The sequence below is a fragment of the Protopterus annectens genome, chromosome 2.part2 (assembly GCF_019279795.1).
Source record: "Protopterus annectens isolate FY-2018-M chromosome 2.part2, PAN1.0, whole genome shotgun sequence".
Classification (NCBI taxonomy): Eukaryota; Metazoa; Chordata; order Ceratodontiformes; family Protopteridae; genus Protopterus; species Protopterus annectens.
Genome location: NC_056730.1, coordinates 455,313,495 through 455,330,417, shown reverse-complemented (window position 1 = coordinate 455,330,417; position 16,923 = coordinate 455,313,495). Strand labels below are relative to the sequence as shown.

The 16,923-nt window shown below is 43.0% G+C and overlaps 1 protein-coding gene across 1 annotated transcript in view; it reads left to right on the top strand.

The window, feature by feature from the left end:
* The window catches only part of GFM2 (GTP dependent ribosome recycling factor mitochondrial 2), a 1,110,238-nt gene that overhangs the window by 178,857 nt on the left and 914,458 nt on the right, over positions 1-16,923 (top strand). The window contains 1 exon segment of the mRNA XM_044063950.1: positions 5,066-5,191. Coding sequence (XP_043919885.1) covers positions 5,066-5,191 — 126 coding nt within the window.

The window sequence follows — 16,923 nt, the reverse complement described above, 5'->3', positions numbered from 1 at the left end:
CTTTCCATAAGGTGGGGATGTAACCTTCAGTAATTGATCTATTGATCAATATGGAAATAGGATAGGCTATGGCCTTGGATGATATCTGTAGATATTCAGAAGGCAGTAGGTCTGCAGAAGGAGAGCATGGTTTCAGTTTATTCAAAAGGGTTTGAATAAATGAGGTTGTAACAGGTTTGAAATGAAAAGGGGGCGGTGGAGTTGAGGAGTATGAGGGTATTGTGAAGGTATTAGATGATAGTTGACTGGCTAGTAATTTGATAGTATCTGTAAAAAATGTATTGATGGTATTAGCTGTATGGATTGGATTATTCAGGTCTGTATTTTGAGAGTTTGGTGTAGTAGATTGTCCTGGGTGGAGTAATTGCTTGATGCTGGCCCAGAATTTCTGTGGGTTGTTGTGATTAGGTTGTTGATATTGTAAGTAGTAGTTTTGTTTATCAGAGAGTATGGCATTTTTAGTGTCATTTCTTAGCTGTCTAAATGTTAGTTTGTCAGTGGTGTTTTTTGTCATTCTCCATTTGGCCCAGTATTTATTTCTGATGTGAATTTTGTGTTTGGTTTCACTGGAAAGCCATGGGGCAAGCTTGGCCTTAATTCTTATAGATCTGGTTGGAGCATGGTGATTAAGAATGGCAGGGAAGGTAGAGTTAAAGAAGTTAACGGCTTCATCTAAAGGAAGATGTTTTAAGGGAGCCCAGTTGCAAGCTCTACGTTCAATTTTGAACAGATCAGGGTTAAATTTCTTTTTGGATCTAATATGTCTGGTAGAGATTGGGGTATGGGGTGTTGGCTTTATGTCTAATGATATAAGTGAATGAGTGGTCACTGATGTCATCAGGGAGGGTTCCAGAGTCATAGTAGTGAGTATAATTGTCAGTGAGAATCCAATCTAGTGTGTTAACTTTCTTGTTAGATTTATTTATTCTGGTGGGGGAAGTAATGGTCTGGGAGAAACCATATATGTTTATGTGAGTGGTAGGGAGGCTACTACAATAGGTATTCCAGTCTAAATTCATACCGCCTAGGATAATGGTTTCTTGAGGTAGGTGTTGGGATAGCCAGCAGAGGATATTTTCCAAGGTGGCTATGTTATTTCCAGGGGGAAGATACATACAGATAATATAGATTTATTTAGCATTGTTAAGTTCAAGTTTAGCAATGAGAATTTCTGTTTTGGAGTCCAGAGCTATATTACAGTTGTAAGTGGTTAATTGAAAGCCTGATTTAAATAGAATAGCCACACCACCACCTTTCTTAGCTACTCTGTCAAGCCTTAGGATATTATAACCAGGTGGGATATTTTCATTATCTTTGATGGCAGGTTTTAGCCATGTTTCATTTAGGCAAATAATGTCAAAGGCGTACACTTCTAGGAGAGCATGGAGTTGAGTTATTTTGTTGTTAATGCTACGTATGTTAAGATGAGCCAGAAGGAGTGAGTTAGAAGGTCTTGCAAGGGGAGAACTGATAGACTGATTAAGGTAATGAAGAGTGATAGGGGTTGCAGTTGGACCTGGGTTAGGATGAATATCACCATCCTTTACTGTGAGAAGTTGTAGTAGATGGCTTGGGATAGGGAGTTTGCTGTAGAGAAATAACAGTCTTTTGAAATATTGTGTATTATATTTAATGTGTATCACATTGATGTGATAATGGCAGCAGATATAAGCAGGAATAATGGCAGCAAGAATAGAGATAGATGGGAAGAGGATAGAAGAGGTAACAGATAGTCAAGTATCTGGGAGGGGGTGGTTGACAGAAGGATAGTCTGGAAATGAGGAGAGGAGAAGAATCAGAGCAGCTGCAGCCATCAGGCATAGAAGAGGAGGTGGTATAGTACACAGAATGCCAAAGAAGCAGAAGCTGAAAAGTAGAAGAACAAAGACAGTGAGTAGTACTAAAGTATGGTACAGTAGTAGCACTGTGAAAGGCAGAAAGGATTGAAGAAAAAGGCAAGGAAGTTGAAGAAGTTAGAGGTGATGGAAACGGTGTGCCTGAGAAAGGTGGTAGAGCGTAGAGAGTAGGACATAAGAAGCCAAAGTAGCCAAACAGAAAAGCCCAAAAAAGTAGAAACAGAAAAGATATGGGCAGATGTAGAAATGTAGAAAAAGGCATGTGTAGAAAGAGATTTGGGACAGACAAGAAGGGAAGAGGGAAGGATAAGAGGAAGAGAGGGCGAGGTGGGATGGATTGTGGGAAAAGAGATGTGTGTCAGATGGGTGACAGTTGTGAAAGAAGACAGGAGAAGACAGAGCATGAGGAGAGAGAGAGACAGTTAATATGATACCCCAACCCCATGTAAATGGGAAAAAGGGATGATGATGATTTAATGTGTAGTGTTCTATGATACTTTGATAGTAGGTAGCTAGGTGAGTATATTATGTTTGCATGGTTATATAGGTGTGGCATGGATTGGGAGTTGGTTTGTTGTTTGGGGTAGTTAGTTTGTGGATATAATAGGTGCTCATAAGAGGAGAGAAAATATGTAAAGGTTAGTAATGGTAGTAGTATAAAAATGAAGCCGAGTCGAATTTGAAAAGGGATAGTTGAATAGGCCATTTGGAAAGATTAGTTATATGTTGTGAATAGGTAGGGAGGGAAGTGAAAAGGCTGGGAGTGTGTAGTGATAGGAGGGTGTGGTGAGTAAAGAGGGGAGTGGTTAGAGATGGGAAATGAAAGAGAAATTGGTCAATGGGAAATGTGAACCGGGTAGTGGGAAGAGGAAGAGGTATGGTTAGAAAGTATGAGTAGGACCCCTGGGGTGGGTGGGAATTGGGGGTAGGGAGAAGAGCGGAGTGAGCTCGCAGGGCGAACGGAGCGGGTAGAGACAAGAGAGGACGGAATGTTGAGAAAAACAATCAGTAAAAGAGCATATGCTGTAAGGTAGGGTAGTAAAAGAAGTAAGTAAAGAGAAATAGGGTAGAAGTGGGATAAGTATAGGGGGGTTTAGTCAGTAAAATATAATAATAGCAGGATGAAGTGTAGTGTACTAGAGTAGTCACAGAGGAGAAGTGGAGAATATTTAAACATGAAGCTTGGGCCAGAGGATAAAAAAGATAAATAGTTGAGGTAGCAGGCAAGCTGAGAGGGGAGAAAAAACTGGGTGAGGGTGCCACCTAGTGATAGAACTCTAAAACTGCAGTGGAGATTCCGAGAGGACAGGCCAGGGATAAAAATGAATGGGCTAGAAGTAAGGTACAGCGTTTGTACAGAGGAAAGATACACAGTCTAAACGGGAAAGGCTGCTGGCTATCCTGGCTTAAAACGACCTATTAGTCACCATCAATTAGTTGTAGCAATACTAGACTGTACTAGCAGGTTTAGGATACCAACATACTTTTGCTTCCTTTCTTATACTTTGGGGAGCAGGATGGTAGTTGCTATTCTGTAACACCAGCTTGGAGTGGGTCCTTAGCCTTCAGGTCAGAGGAGTCAGATTCCCAAGGACAGGATATGGAGCTCAGTGAGCGGGTGCTTGATAGAAAATATGAAAGAAGAAGAACAGGTACAGTGGATAAGAATTTGACTTATTACAGGACTTAAAAACATTTGCTCAGCTAGTATAGTAACATATAACAACAGCAGAGATATATGTTGTGAGATTAAATAATTAAACTGTATCTTTCTAGCAAGTCTGTGATATTGGCAAAGGCAAACCTTAACAGCAGTCAAACCAAGTGAGCAGGATAACACATTATAATTAGCAGCAATGTCATTCAACAACTGTAACAAAATTAAATTATTTAGTGAAATGAATACATAAGCTAATGAATACTTATGTAACCAGAAATAACAGAGTAAGAAAAATAACGCGCTTCCACACCATTCAAAGCACATATAAAAACATTAAATGTATTTGCAGGGAAAAGGCCAAATTTAAATAGCACTAGCATAAAACACTATGAGATGCAATTTGCTAGCATCACAGCGTGGGAAGGTACAAACCACTATTAGAATGTAACAGGGGGTTAACGCTAGGCAACATTTTGTAAAGGAGGCGATTGTGTGTGTAACCGCTCGCATTCAGGAGCATTTAGTTTAAATTAAGTGATTAAATAACTAGTCTGAACATTCAGCATTAACAAATCAAACAGCATTCAGCCATCCAGAGGTTTTGTGGAGTAGGTAGTATAAGTAGTCGCTCGCTTCAGGAGCATCTAGTTAGAATTATTTGCTAATTGAAAAAACAATATTTAACATAGCAAAACAAACAGCACTCAACCATCCAGCATTATGTGGAGGAGGTGATTGTATGTGTAAGCGCTCACTTCAGGAGTGTTTATTTTGCATTATTAATTAACCAAATTGATCTACCTTTAACCTAAATCACTCAAAACAGCAATCAACCATCCAGCGTTATATGGAGGAGGCGATTGTAAGTGTAAACTGCTCCGCTTCAGGAGCGTTATTTTAAGTTAATTTGTAAATTAACCGATCCAACATTTAACATAGTCATTTAAGCAGCAATCAACCAACACAAAGAACAGTATAATCCTCAATCAGCTATAAAAGGACTTTACGCCTGCAGATATAATAATTGTGGGTACAAAACTGGTTTACTACTCACTTTTGAAACAAATTGACTGTGGACCAGAGCCTTAAATCATTGCTAAAAACCCAGTTGGTACTTAAAAACTCACACCGGAGACCAACGATGAGGAAGATCTACCCCACGTAATACACACAGAATAGTGTTCTCCATGTGGGAGTGGTACAAGCATTCAGTTAAAAGTGCGTTTGCTACAGGCACAAAAACAGTATAAAATAGGAACAAAGCAGAAATAACAAACAGTACAATCTAGCAGGTACAGAGGCTGTTTAAATGAACAGATAAGTAACAAAGATTGAACAGATAAGTAACAAAGATTGCAGTTTCCTTACTTGAGATGGCTAAAGGATAAACGGCTAAAGGAATACTACATTTAGTAGTATTCCTATTTATACTATGCTTAACTGACACAGTCTCTGTGGCTATATGTTGTGCCTGATTTTGTTTGCTAGCCTACTAAATTACCTTTGATTTTTTTTTTCTGTTAAATGCACATATTTCTTTCTTTCTTAGATGTGGATGATGGAGACACTGTAACAGACTTTATGGCACAGGAGAGAGAACGTGGCATTACTATCCAGTCAGCTGCAGTCACTTTTGACTGGAATGGGTATCGGATTAATTTGATTGACACACCAGGTATGTTACTTAGTCAGCTGTTCAAGATGGACAAATAAGTTTAATTAATTCACCTTGACAGCCATTTGTAGGTAACGGCAAAAATTTGTTGCGAAGTACTTGCAGTCAGTCAGTAAGATGTATATAAAAAAGTCTAGTCTCCTTGTTTGTATTTGTTTAACAAGCTAGTGTTGCTGTCATGTTGTTTTTTTTCTACAGTCTCTTCACTATTTGCTTCTCAGATGCATTCTAAATTGGTATTGATGCACTGTGATTTTCACAGAGGTAATTGAATTGTTTTCCTATTTAATTTATTTTGGTGAGTATTTTATCTAGTACTAAAGCAACATCCTACCATTTGGAAGTAATAACAAACCAACAGTAGAAAATATTTTTTCAGGAAACAACTGATTGGATGAAGAATTATTTACAGTAAGTGACACTGTTCACAGAGGAGTTGCAGATGTGCCAAGTTACAGAGTAAATTTAAATAACTTTTCTTATTTAACTGTCAAACACAGTTGGGGAGAATCAAGATCATGTGACTAATTACATGGTCCATCTCACTTGTGTTGGAGGAGGAAGGTGGACATGTAGTGTCAGCACTGGTTGAATTCTTAGCTAAATTTTGTATTTTAAAATGAAGCCAGAGTGTGAGTTGGCCAGTTAGTCTCCAAATAGTAGCATAAGCAGTATAAATCTTCCATTGAATAATTCTGGATTACTTTCTAGCTCTGTGAAAGAACAAGTAGTTTTGCATTTTTTCCATTCATATATAACTTTCCATGGAGTGCTGTTGTACTAATAGTGGTAGTCAAGGGAAGCAAGGCTCCAACCTGCCCTTCCGGTTAATAACTGCTGTGAAAAAAACAGGAAGAGGCTGAATTCTGTTAAAGATATTAAAACTGTGTTATAGCCCCTGAGTAATTAATAAGAAGGAGAGTATGGCATCGGAAGATAGTATTTCATGATCCACTTTGAAGAAAATGGGTTTGAGCAGCAGTAAAAAGAGATGACGACTGTGATCTAGATTTTCTTTTGGATTTTGAGGAGGTGTCAGAATGGATCACTAAAGCCAATAACTCTGCTGGTAAAGCACTATTCTCTTGCACCATAGACAAATTATGGAACTCCCTCCCACCCACAATTACCTCCATACCATCATGCACCCACTTCAAAACTTTACTAAAAGCGCACCTAAAAAACATGCTGGCTATGCCCTTGCAACTCCCACTCTAATATCACCCTCCCCATCCAACCACTACCTTTCTTTCCACTCCACTAACTACTTTGATTATAGCAAGCTCAGATGCTCATAAGCCGGTACTTATTATACAGCAGGAACTTCTTCTTGTAACATTTGATCTGAAGTAGTTACTTCATTTGCTCTGCAACCTGTGGGTATCGGATCCGATCTCGGATCCGAGCCAGCAGCTTCACAAGCTACAAGATCCGAGCTCCTAGCTCCTCCGCCTACCCATAAAACCCTGCCACTAACTGTATTACCTCAGATCGTTTCTGCCGCGGCTGTAGACAGCTACTTTTTGAAGAGCTCCTTAGCTGACTGGTGAGATTGTTCCTTTTTTTCTCAGAAAAGCTTTTTCTAGTGTTGATTGTGGTGTGTGTGTGTTTAGAGACCTATAGCCAGTATAGTTTGTCAGATCGTTTCCCTTTTTTTTTGTGTAGTGTTAGTTTTTCTGTGTCCCCCCTCCCCCACTTAGTGTTTGGGTGTGCATGCGTTTTGGTAGAGAATGGCTGAAGGGCCCAAGGCCATTTTTTTCAAACTGTACTGAGTGTGGCCATAAGCTTTTCCCTGCTGATGGCCACACTCAGTGCGTTTTATGCCTGGGAATGGCTCATTTATCAACAGACTGCCAAATCTGTGCAGCCTTTAAACCCCGGGCACTTAGGGACGGGAAGAATAAGCTAATCCTGGCGGGCTTGCTTCCCCAGGATTTGGCTGCTTCTTCCTCTCCCGCCAAGGCGCAGGCTGTCTCCACAGCCCCAGTGCCTTCTGTTCCCCCCCGTTCAACCGGGGACTCAACCTCCCGCTTCGGGCTTGAGTTCAGGGGACTCTGGTACCGCTTCCTCTATAGAGAAGAGCCACAAAGATAAGGAGAGACATAGGTCTCATAAAAGACAGGCTGAGACTCAACCCTCAGCCCCGCCATCTAAGCTAGCTAGCTCTCCCTCGAGGGTTTCCGGATCCTCCCCCTCTCGGCTCCGTTCGCCTCATTTTTCACCGTAGCCGGAGGAGGAGTACCGGTCTCCCTCGAGGTTGTCGAGGCGACCCTCCCGGCCTGCCTCGACAACTTCATCTAGGTCGACCAGGAGCCTCACCGACGCCGATATGGATCGGATGATGTGACGATTCCTGCAGACCCAAATGCAGATGGGGGTGCTCTTGCCTCCCCCCCTCAGGGGGGGAGTGCGGCCTCTGTCTTTGCTCCGATTACTCCTTCTCCAACCCGTTTTCGGGTTTTGGAGTCATCGGATCTGGGCCCTTTTGGAGCCGGGGTTTCGTTGGCGCCGATAGCTCCGGTCTCCTTGACACTCACCATGCCCTCGAGTGTTTCGGATCAGAGTTCTCGGGGCCGAGTGTCGGATCCGGGGGAGTTGATGTTTCTTCGGCGCCGCTGAGGTCGGAGCACACTTCTCTCTTGGATCCGACCGCATCGGCTCCGACACCGGTCCCTACCTCGGAGCCGAGGAGATTGCTCTCAGAGCCTGGGGAGAGTAGTTCTCCTTCGGCTTTTGAGGTAGTGGAGAGGGTGCTGTCGAGATCCTCCAGGTCCCCGGTCCGAGCTTCGGATCCCCCCGCACCCCCGCTGCATATGAGTCTATCCTCCATCATCCGTCCATTGGGACAGCCTGCCCAAGCCCTCCAGCCCGTTCCTGTGGAGGAACAGAAAACCATTGATGAGCCCTCCTCGGGCAGTCCCACCGAGGAGGTCCCTCGTAAACGGAGGTGTAAAAGGAGGCACCTGGACTCCCCTGAGTCCGTCACCACAGACACGGATTTGGATGAAAGGGAAGGTTCCCCAAGTTCACCCCCCGAGGATGTCTCCTTCGCAGACATCATGGAGATGTTGCATATTAGAGGGGGGTGGTCTGCCCAAAAACCTTCCGCGGACAAATCCGTCTTCCTGGTGGCGTTTGAGGCAGGCCCGTCTACCTCCTGGGTGTCTCCTCTGGCTGACCCCCTGGTAGACCTTATTACTACCAGGGCGTGGAAGGAGCCAGACACTGTGGAGCCAATCCCGAGACGGCCCGACAAAGTCCTTAGCCCCCCATCAGATAGACAGTCGTGGGCCAAGGGGTCTCCAGTCGATGCCATATTAGTGGCGGCTGCCACGAAGAGAGAACTCGCCCAAGAGAGTTCTTCGGTCCACCCGCCGGATAAGGAATCTCGAGCGCTGGACCGCATTGGGAAGCGGATGTTTGCTTCAGCGACCTTCTCAGTGAGGGCGCTGAATTATATGACACATACCATTAGGCTACAGCGAGACTTGATTAAGGAATACGCTGCAGCCCCCCCAGAGTCCATGTCGGTCGAGGACAAGCAGGTGTTTTCGACTCGTATGGCCACTCTAAAATCCATTTCTAACACGTCCATGCGGCTAATCTCTCAAGCAATGGAGGGAGCCGCAAGGGCCAGTAGAGCTGGGGTCGTCTTGCGGCGTCACACCTGGCTCCGTCTTCGCGATTTTGCGGAACCCATCAAGGCATCCTTCGTGAATGCGCCCTTTGATGGTTCTTCGCTTTTTGGCAAGACCGTTCGCAAAACGCTGGTCCAAAGCAAGAAGGACGGGAAGACGCTGTCTGCTGTCGGGGTCCACTTCTCTAATCCCCAACGATCCTTCTCAAGGAATCAGAGGGGACAAAAGAAGTTGTGGTTTCTCAAGTCTCAGCAATCCATCCAGCTTCGGACCCCTCATCCTCCAGAGGCAGAGGAGGACAAGCTGGATGCCAGCCCAGAGGCAGAGGGGGGGGCCACGTAATTTCGGGTCTAGAGAGCCTTTCTCGGACAGACCCACGCAGCAGCCCTGAGGGCTTACCCCACTGTCCATCTTTGGAGGCAGTTGGGGGGCGGTAGATGGAGCATCTGTCAAATTGGGAGTCCATTAAGACAGATCGATGGGTGCTCCGGATCATATCCAGAGGTTATTCCATTCCCTTCCTAGGCCTTCCCCATACAAGCAGACGCCTCCCCGATGTTCCACCAGATCATAGGGAGGCAGCGGTTTCGGAGGTTTCAAAGTTGCTAAGAAAAAGAGCCATCCAGCCCGTCCCCCCCAGATCAGTCCAGATTGGGTTATTACTCCAGGTTCTTTTTAGTGCCAAAGAAGACGGGGGACCTAAAACCCATCCTTGACTTGTCCGCTCTGAACCTGTTCATCCCCAAGAAAAAATTCCGGATGGTCACACTTCAATCAATTCTCCCCTTGCTGCAGGAGAACAACTGGATGTGCTCTATAGACCTCAAGGATGCGTACTACCACATATTGATGGACAGACGGTCCAGAAGGTTTCTCGCTTACGGCTGGGAGCCAGTCATTATCAGTTCAGGGTTCTTCCGTTCGGCCTCACCTCAGCCCCCAGGGTGTTCACCAAGGTCATGGCAGTGGTTGCAGCCCACCTGAGACTTCAGGGCATTCAGGTTTTCCCGTACCTAGATGACTGGCTCCTTACCGCCAACAGGCATCAACTCTGCATTGCAAGAGATTACGTTCTGACTCTTGCCCAGAGTCTAGGCATTTCAGTGAATCTTCAAAAATCCTTCCTTCGCCCCATACAAGTATTAGAGTTCATAGGGGCCAGATTGGATACCTGTACTTCTCGAGCCTTTCTGACGTCGGACAGGCTGAGCAGCTTGTCGCTTCAGGTGCTTACTCTTCTTCAGAGCCAGGCTCCTGCGGCAGAGTTAGTCCTGAGGGCACTAGCGTCTATGGCAGTGGCACTCGGTCTATCCCTTCATGCACGCCTGCAAATGCGGATTTTACAATGGACCCTTCAGGTTCAGTGGTCGCTATTACTCCACCCGTTAAGCTCTCCGATCCCACTGAGCAGAGTTTGCAGAGACTTCCTTCTTTGGTGGCTTCACTCTCGAGAGCTGAGGTAAGAGAGACCCTTTGTGATTCCCCCGCCCCAAGCCACGTTGACCACGGATGCTTCTCGCCTCGGGTGGGGGGGGCATTGTTCGGGCAGAACTGTCCAAGGCACGTGGACTTCCCTAGAGACCACTCTGCATATCAGTGTCCTAGAGATGAGGGCGGTGCTTTTAGCGTTGCAAGCTCTCCATGACCTTCTACCTCTGGGGACTATTGCAATCCAGACAGACAATATGTCGGTAGTCTGGTACATAAACAAACAGGGATGAACCAGGTCTTATCCCCTTTGTCGAGAAGCTATGAGAGTGTGGGAATGGGCGATATCCACCAACCGCTTTCTAGTAGCAACGCACATTCCGGGACGGTCCAACATATTAGCGGACAAACTGAGTCGGATAATTCTCACTCCGTACGAGGGGTCTCTCAATCCATCAGTTGCGAAGCAGATCTTCTGCAAGTGGGGTTGGCCTCGCTGCGATCTGTTTGCTTCTCCATTAAACACAAAATGCAGCGAGTACTTCGCAGTACTTCCCCCCCCGAGGGGGAGACTCCCAGAGACACTCTAGTTCATGCTTGGCCTCCCGATCTTCTTTATGCTTACCCTCCCCTTCCGCTTATGACCAAGTTCATACAGAAAGCCTCTCGGTTGGGGAGCAAAGTTATCCTCATAGCCCCATTCTGGCCTCGCCAGATCTGGTTCCCATACCTGTGGTCTCACAGTTTAACTGCCCCTTGGATACTGGAACCCATTCCAGACCTGATTTCACATCCCGCAGGATGTCAAACCCTGAACCTGGTAAACCTCAAGCTTGCGGCTTGGTTGATCCAGTTCCACTGATGACAAGGACTCCCGGTATCTCATCACCAGTGAAGGCCATTCTGGTAGCGGCTCATAAGCTGGCTACCAGGAAGATATATAATAGCAAGTGGAAACGCTTCTCCATCTGGGCAACAGACAAGGGCCTGGATCCTTTTACAGTTCCTGTTCCAACTATCTTGGACTTCCTGTCGCTGATTTTTTGGCAGGGAGCAAGTGCTTCTATGGTTAAGGTGCAGTTAGCAGCCATTTCCCATTTTCTTGTGGGAGATGGATTAGGGTCATTGGCATCCACAAAGTTATGCAAAACTTTCTTGCGAGGCATCTTTCTTTTGAAGCCTCCTGTGAAAACGGTGGTGCCCCCATGGGATTTGACACTAGTCTTGCAAGCCCTGACGAGTCCACCCTTTGAGCCTGCAGCCTCGATTCCTTTAAAATTCTTGTCTTTTTTGGCAGCTATTACTTCTGCCAAGAGGGTTTGGGAACCCCAGGCACTTTGTATGAAACCCCCTTATCTCATTTTTCACAGGGATAGAGTGTCGCTCAGGACTAACCCGTCTTTCTTACCTAAGGTGGCTTCGGAATCTAATATCAATCAATCAATCAATCAATTTGCCCGTGTTCTTTCCAAATTTTCAGAATAAGGGGGAGTACATATTGCACAAACTGGACGTACACAGGCAACTACATTTTTACTTGCACAGAACTAAGGATTTTCGCAAGTCTGATCAATTGTTTGCGTCCTTTGCAAAATCAGCCAGGGGATGGGCCATTTCTAAAGTGACCCTAGCAAATTGGATTTGTCAATGTATAGTTCAAGGGTATGTATCTTCGGGCAAACCAGCTCCTATGGGAATACACGCTCATTCTACCCGGTCCATCGCCACCTCAGCAGCTTTCTGGTCCAGGGTTCCCTTGGATGACATATGTTCAGCAGCTACCTGGTCCTCTTCTCATACGTTCATTTCTCATTATAAACTGGATATGATATTGAGATGTAGGGCTTCTTTGGCTCCGCGGTGCTTCAGAATATCCTTCCATAATGCCACCCAGGTTTACTGTCTAGGTAGCTGGGGACTCTGTCCCACAGGTTGCAGAGCAAATAAAGTAACTACTGCAGATAAAGAAGTTATGTACTCACCATACCGTTCCATCTGAGTAGGTACTTCATTTCTGCAACCATCTCTCCCTGCCGTCCCCCTAACCCTTTCTCGGGTTTTCTACTGGTCACCTGAAATTTTGCTGTCTTGAGGTTAGGTCTTCAGTATACCTCTGTCGAGGTTATGACTTAGATTGGGCAAAATCGATCTTAGGTAATAACAGTTAGTGGCAGGGGATTATGGGTAGGGGGAGGAGCGAGGAGCTCGGATCTTGTAGCTTGTGAAGCTGCCAGCTCGGATCCAAGATTGGATCCGATACCCACAGGTTGCAGACAAATGAAGTACCTACTCAGATGGAACGTTATGGTGAGTACATAACTTATCTGTTATGTACTTCACAGATAAAGATTCTAGTTGTCTATGTTCTTCATCTGTAAATATGTTGTTAAGTAATTGCTATGTAAATTGTTAATCGCTATGTAATCCAATGTAACTACTGTCTGTTTATTTTAACTGTGGAGCTTTTCTCCCCGGGCCTCCGCTGAAAATAGACCTACGTCCAGTCGGACACTCCCGGTCAACAAATATAAATAAATAAATAAATAAACTGGTGCTTGAAATCCTAAGGATAAAGGAACGTTTTCTCCTATTAGCACGTAAAAATCTACTGCCAATCATTAGCGGACCATAGTTCCGCTGTGGCGACCCCTAACCGGGAAAAGCCGAAAGACACAAACAAACTTCTGTAAGGGTTAAGGCTACCAATGTGTGTTCAAATACTGCTGCTGAACATCCCTAGGATTCATTTATTTTTATGTCAAAGATGTTAATTGATAAAATTGAAGGGTTGCAATTACTTTTTCCTAAGGAAGACAGTTTACAGATGTGTATGAATAATGTATTGCAATGAAGTCATAGACTGTGTTACTTGCTCAGAGGTACACCCAAAATGTTGCACATGTAGCCAATTAGGCTCAGTTTCAAGACAAAACACTAAATGATAAAGTGTTAGAGTTAGAGAGATACAGTTATAATTAGAGCTGCAGACAAATAAAATAATCTTAAGGTTCTTGGTAATCCAGATCTATTGAGACTCCGTATGTATGCAATAAAAATCAGTACATTGCTAAGATAGCAAATGTATATGTTGAAGAAGCAAGGATGTATTTCTCAAGAAATAAACATTACTGGGAATAATAGGTTTCCTAACGGTCAAAAAATACAGCTCATCATTATTAGTATGTCATGACTGCCTCACAGCAAGAGGTTCTCCAGTTCGATTCTCGGCTTGGATGCCTTCTGTGTGGAGTCTGTATGTCCTCCCTGTGGTTGTGTGGGTTTCGTCCGGGTGCTCCGGTTTCCTCCCACATCCCAAAGACATGTTGTAGGTGGATTGGACACTCTAAATTGGCCCTAGGTGTGTGTGTGTGTGTGTGTGTGTGTGTGTGTGTGTGTGTGTGTGTGTGTGTGTGTGTCTTCTGTGGAATGTTGGGCGCCGGACTGGCACCTTCACACTGTAAACCTCCACTGCCAATCATGAGCAGACAGGTGATCCATTGTGGCGACCTCTAACCGGGAAAAAGCCGAAAGAAGAAGATTATTAGTATGTCATGACAGTAAGAAATCATTCAGAAAATAATACATTTTTGTAAAATATAGAACATTAATCTCGTCCACTTCATAACTGTCTTCATTCTGTAATAATTTAAACATTCTGTCACAGTAATCAGAAAAATCCATTAAGTTAAATGCCACCCATTTCCCGGGATTGAATGACAACCTTTCAGTCACTAGTTTGTTAGTGTTAAAGGCAAGCTAAATTGTAGTGTACAATTTTAGTATTTAATATACGTGTACATGATTCTGTTTAACATTTTTATTTATGAAATATGCAATGTTTATTTCTCGTTTATTTATGTGTTAACACAGCCATTGACAATAATGTTCTTTAAGGTCATTTGATATTTAAGCAGCTGATAACATTGAGTGGGCTATTATAGTTCTGAGGAAGTCCAGCTTTCAAAGAAAGCACTAAACTTAATAAATTTTGTTTACCTGTGGACATTATACAGAGGTTGTTCTTTTTTGGTTGTTTATTTTACAAATAGTTGAGGATTTGTTCTTTGGTTATTGGTGAATTGTTCTTCTTTGGTCATGTCTCAGGATCTATTTAGTGACAACAGTGTGATTTCACAAGTTACTGGTACTTTAACTCTTCTAATATACCAGTTAACACAATTAAGATGTTTATTTACTTGGAAATAGGACTATGGATGTTCAGGGTAGAATTGTGACTGATACTTTGGACTTGTTGGAATCTTTTAACTGGAATGGCTGAGTACATATTGTTTTGGGCAAACAATGTACTGTCATAAAGACAACAATGGTATTACCACTGTTCCTTCATGGGTAATGAATGGTTTTGAATGTTTTAATGTGAGTTTTTTTGTTATTAGACTGTGTCCATTTTCCAGCTTCTGTGTACCCTTTACAAATGAGAAAAGATAACCACATTTAACGTCTTGTATGTAAGCTCTTTTAATTTAAGACTTTACAGCTGGATACTATATACTTACAACATTGTGTATTCAATAAACAGGTTCCAAAAGGTTTGAAAATCTAGAAATTTCCGAATTGGACTTTAGCTGATTTTGTTATGGATCATGAATTGCTTAAATTGTTTGATGTCATGGGTGTCAGAATTATAGAAATCAGAGTAAGGAATCATGAGAAACAGATGGTGGCTTTGCAGAACGAGATAGCTAATCTTTATAAATCAGTCACAGGTGATTTGCTGTCCCCTGCTTTTAAAGATAATTATAATGATATATATTAAAAAATGGAGAAGCAAATCCAGGTTGTTCAAGAGAGGAAAGAAAGTTATAAACATGACTATGATGATAAAATAGTTTATCCTATGCCTGAAGCAAACAGTTCTGTGGGAAATGATTGGGGAGTCATTTTGGAAGAAATCGGCAGGATATTACCAACAGCTTGAATTATGTTTATTTTTTGGACTTTCTGGCCCTTCTGAGATTGGAGAGACTAGCAAGACCAATTTGACGTATGCATGCCACAACGCCAGTTCATCACACTACTTATAGCACACATGATTTGGGATGAGGGAAGACAACAGTGGTGTTAGATTTTATGGATTCTTCCAACTTTCTTCCTATTGAATATGATCATGGAAAATCTAGTCATAATGACGAAACAGCATCCTTTTCTTCTTTTCCTTCTATTTTACAATTAGACAGTTTTGCAGATTATAACCATTTGGGACTAATTTCTAATAATAAACTGGGTTCACAAGACAGGCAGGTGTGCAACACCAATCATGGTTTTACTGTTTATAATTAGTAACATGGTTACTACCAAGGAATATTTTTCTTTATTTCAGCAAAATTTTACTTTTGTTCCATCTAACAAAACTGAATTTGTCAAACTGATTATTGATACCAAGATTTTTACTACAAAATAGCAATCTAGCTTATTGTTTCTGAATATACTGAACAATCAAGTACTGTGTCTAAACTGAGATGAAAAAGTACTTTCAGTCCCCTCTTATGTTGTCCTATGCAACTGTTTGAAAAGCCTTGTGAGGCTGATTTTAGAGAATGCATTTATAGTAATCATACATTTTACAACTTGTCTCTGACTGAAATTAATTTATTGAGGTCTTTTAAGACTGAAAAAAAAAAACCTTAGAGTGATGAAACCTGACAAAGAGGGAGGGGTTATATTACTGGATTTTTCTGATTATTGTGGTAGAATGTCTAAATTATTAACAAACGAAGGCAATTATGAGATGGTTTCCAAAAATGAGACTAGTGTTGCAGAAACCTGTTATTCTTAGTATCTTTGGCATTCCAAAGCTTCATAAAATCACTGAAGATGGGTCGTTGGGCCCAGTGGACGTTCCCGGTCAATAAATAAATAAATACATTTATCCACCAGTAAGACCAACTGCGGCAGCAAATGGATTTAAAAGAAAACCTTTAGCTGTATATGCTGATGCTAACAACTTCTTCTTCTTTCAGCTTTTCCTGGTTAGGGGGTCGCCACAGTGGATCACCTGTCCGCTCATGATTGGCAGCGGAGTTTTACGATGTTGAGTTGCCAGCCTGGCAACCAACCTTCCATGGAAGGTACACACACTCACGCACTCACGCCTAGGGCCAATTTAGAGTATCCAGTCCACCTACAGCATGTCTTTGGGATGTGGGAGGAAACCGGAGCACCCGGAGGAAACCCACGCAACCACAGGGAGGACATGCAGATTCCACACAGAAGGCACCCCAGCTAAGGATTGAACCGGAGAACCTCTTGCTGTGAAAAGTTGTACAATTGACAAGGAATAAGTATTAAGGGATTCTTGTCATTTTTGAGCCTTCTGTCAAAGCTAAAATTTTGTAGATGGGCATTTTTGGTTACTTTAGACATCGTCAATCTTTTTACTGTTGTACCGCATGATATGGGGTTACAGTGGTTCCATGAAGCGATTACTATTTATAGTGCCCTTAATGATAAGTAAGTGCAGGTATTACAAGGACTGATGGACATCGTTTTGAAAAATATTTTTTTTTCTTTTTCAAGGGTGAATACTATAGACAAGAGTTGGTTGTAGCAATGGGTGCTTCGTATGCCCCATTTTTGCTATTATTTTGTGGTACTGAGAAAAGAATGTTGTATTTTGGTCTAAATTTATGAACAATGTACAATTTT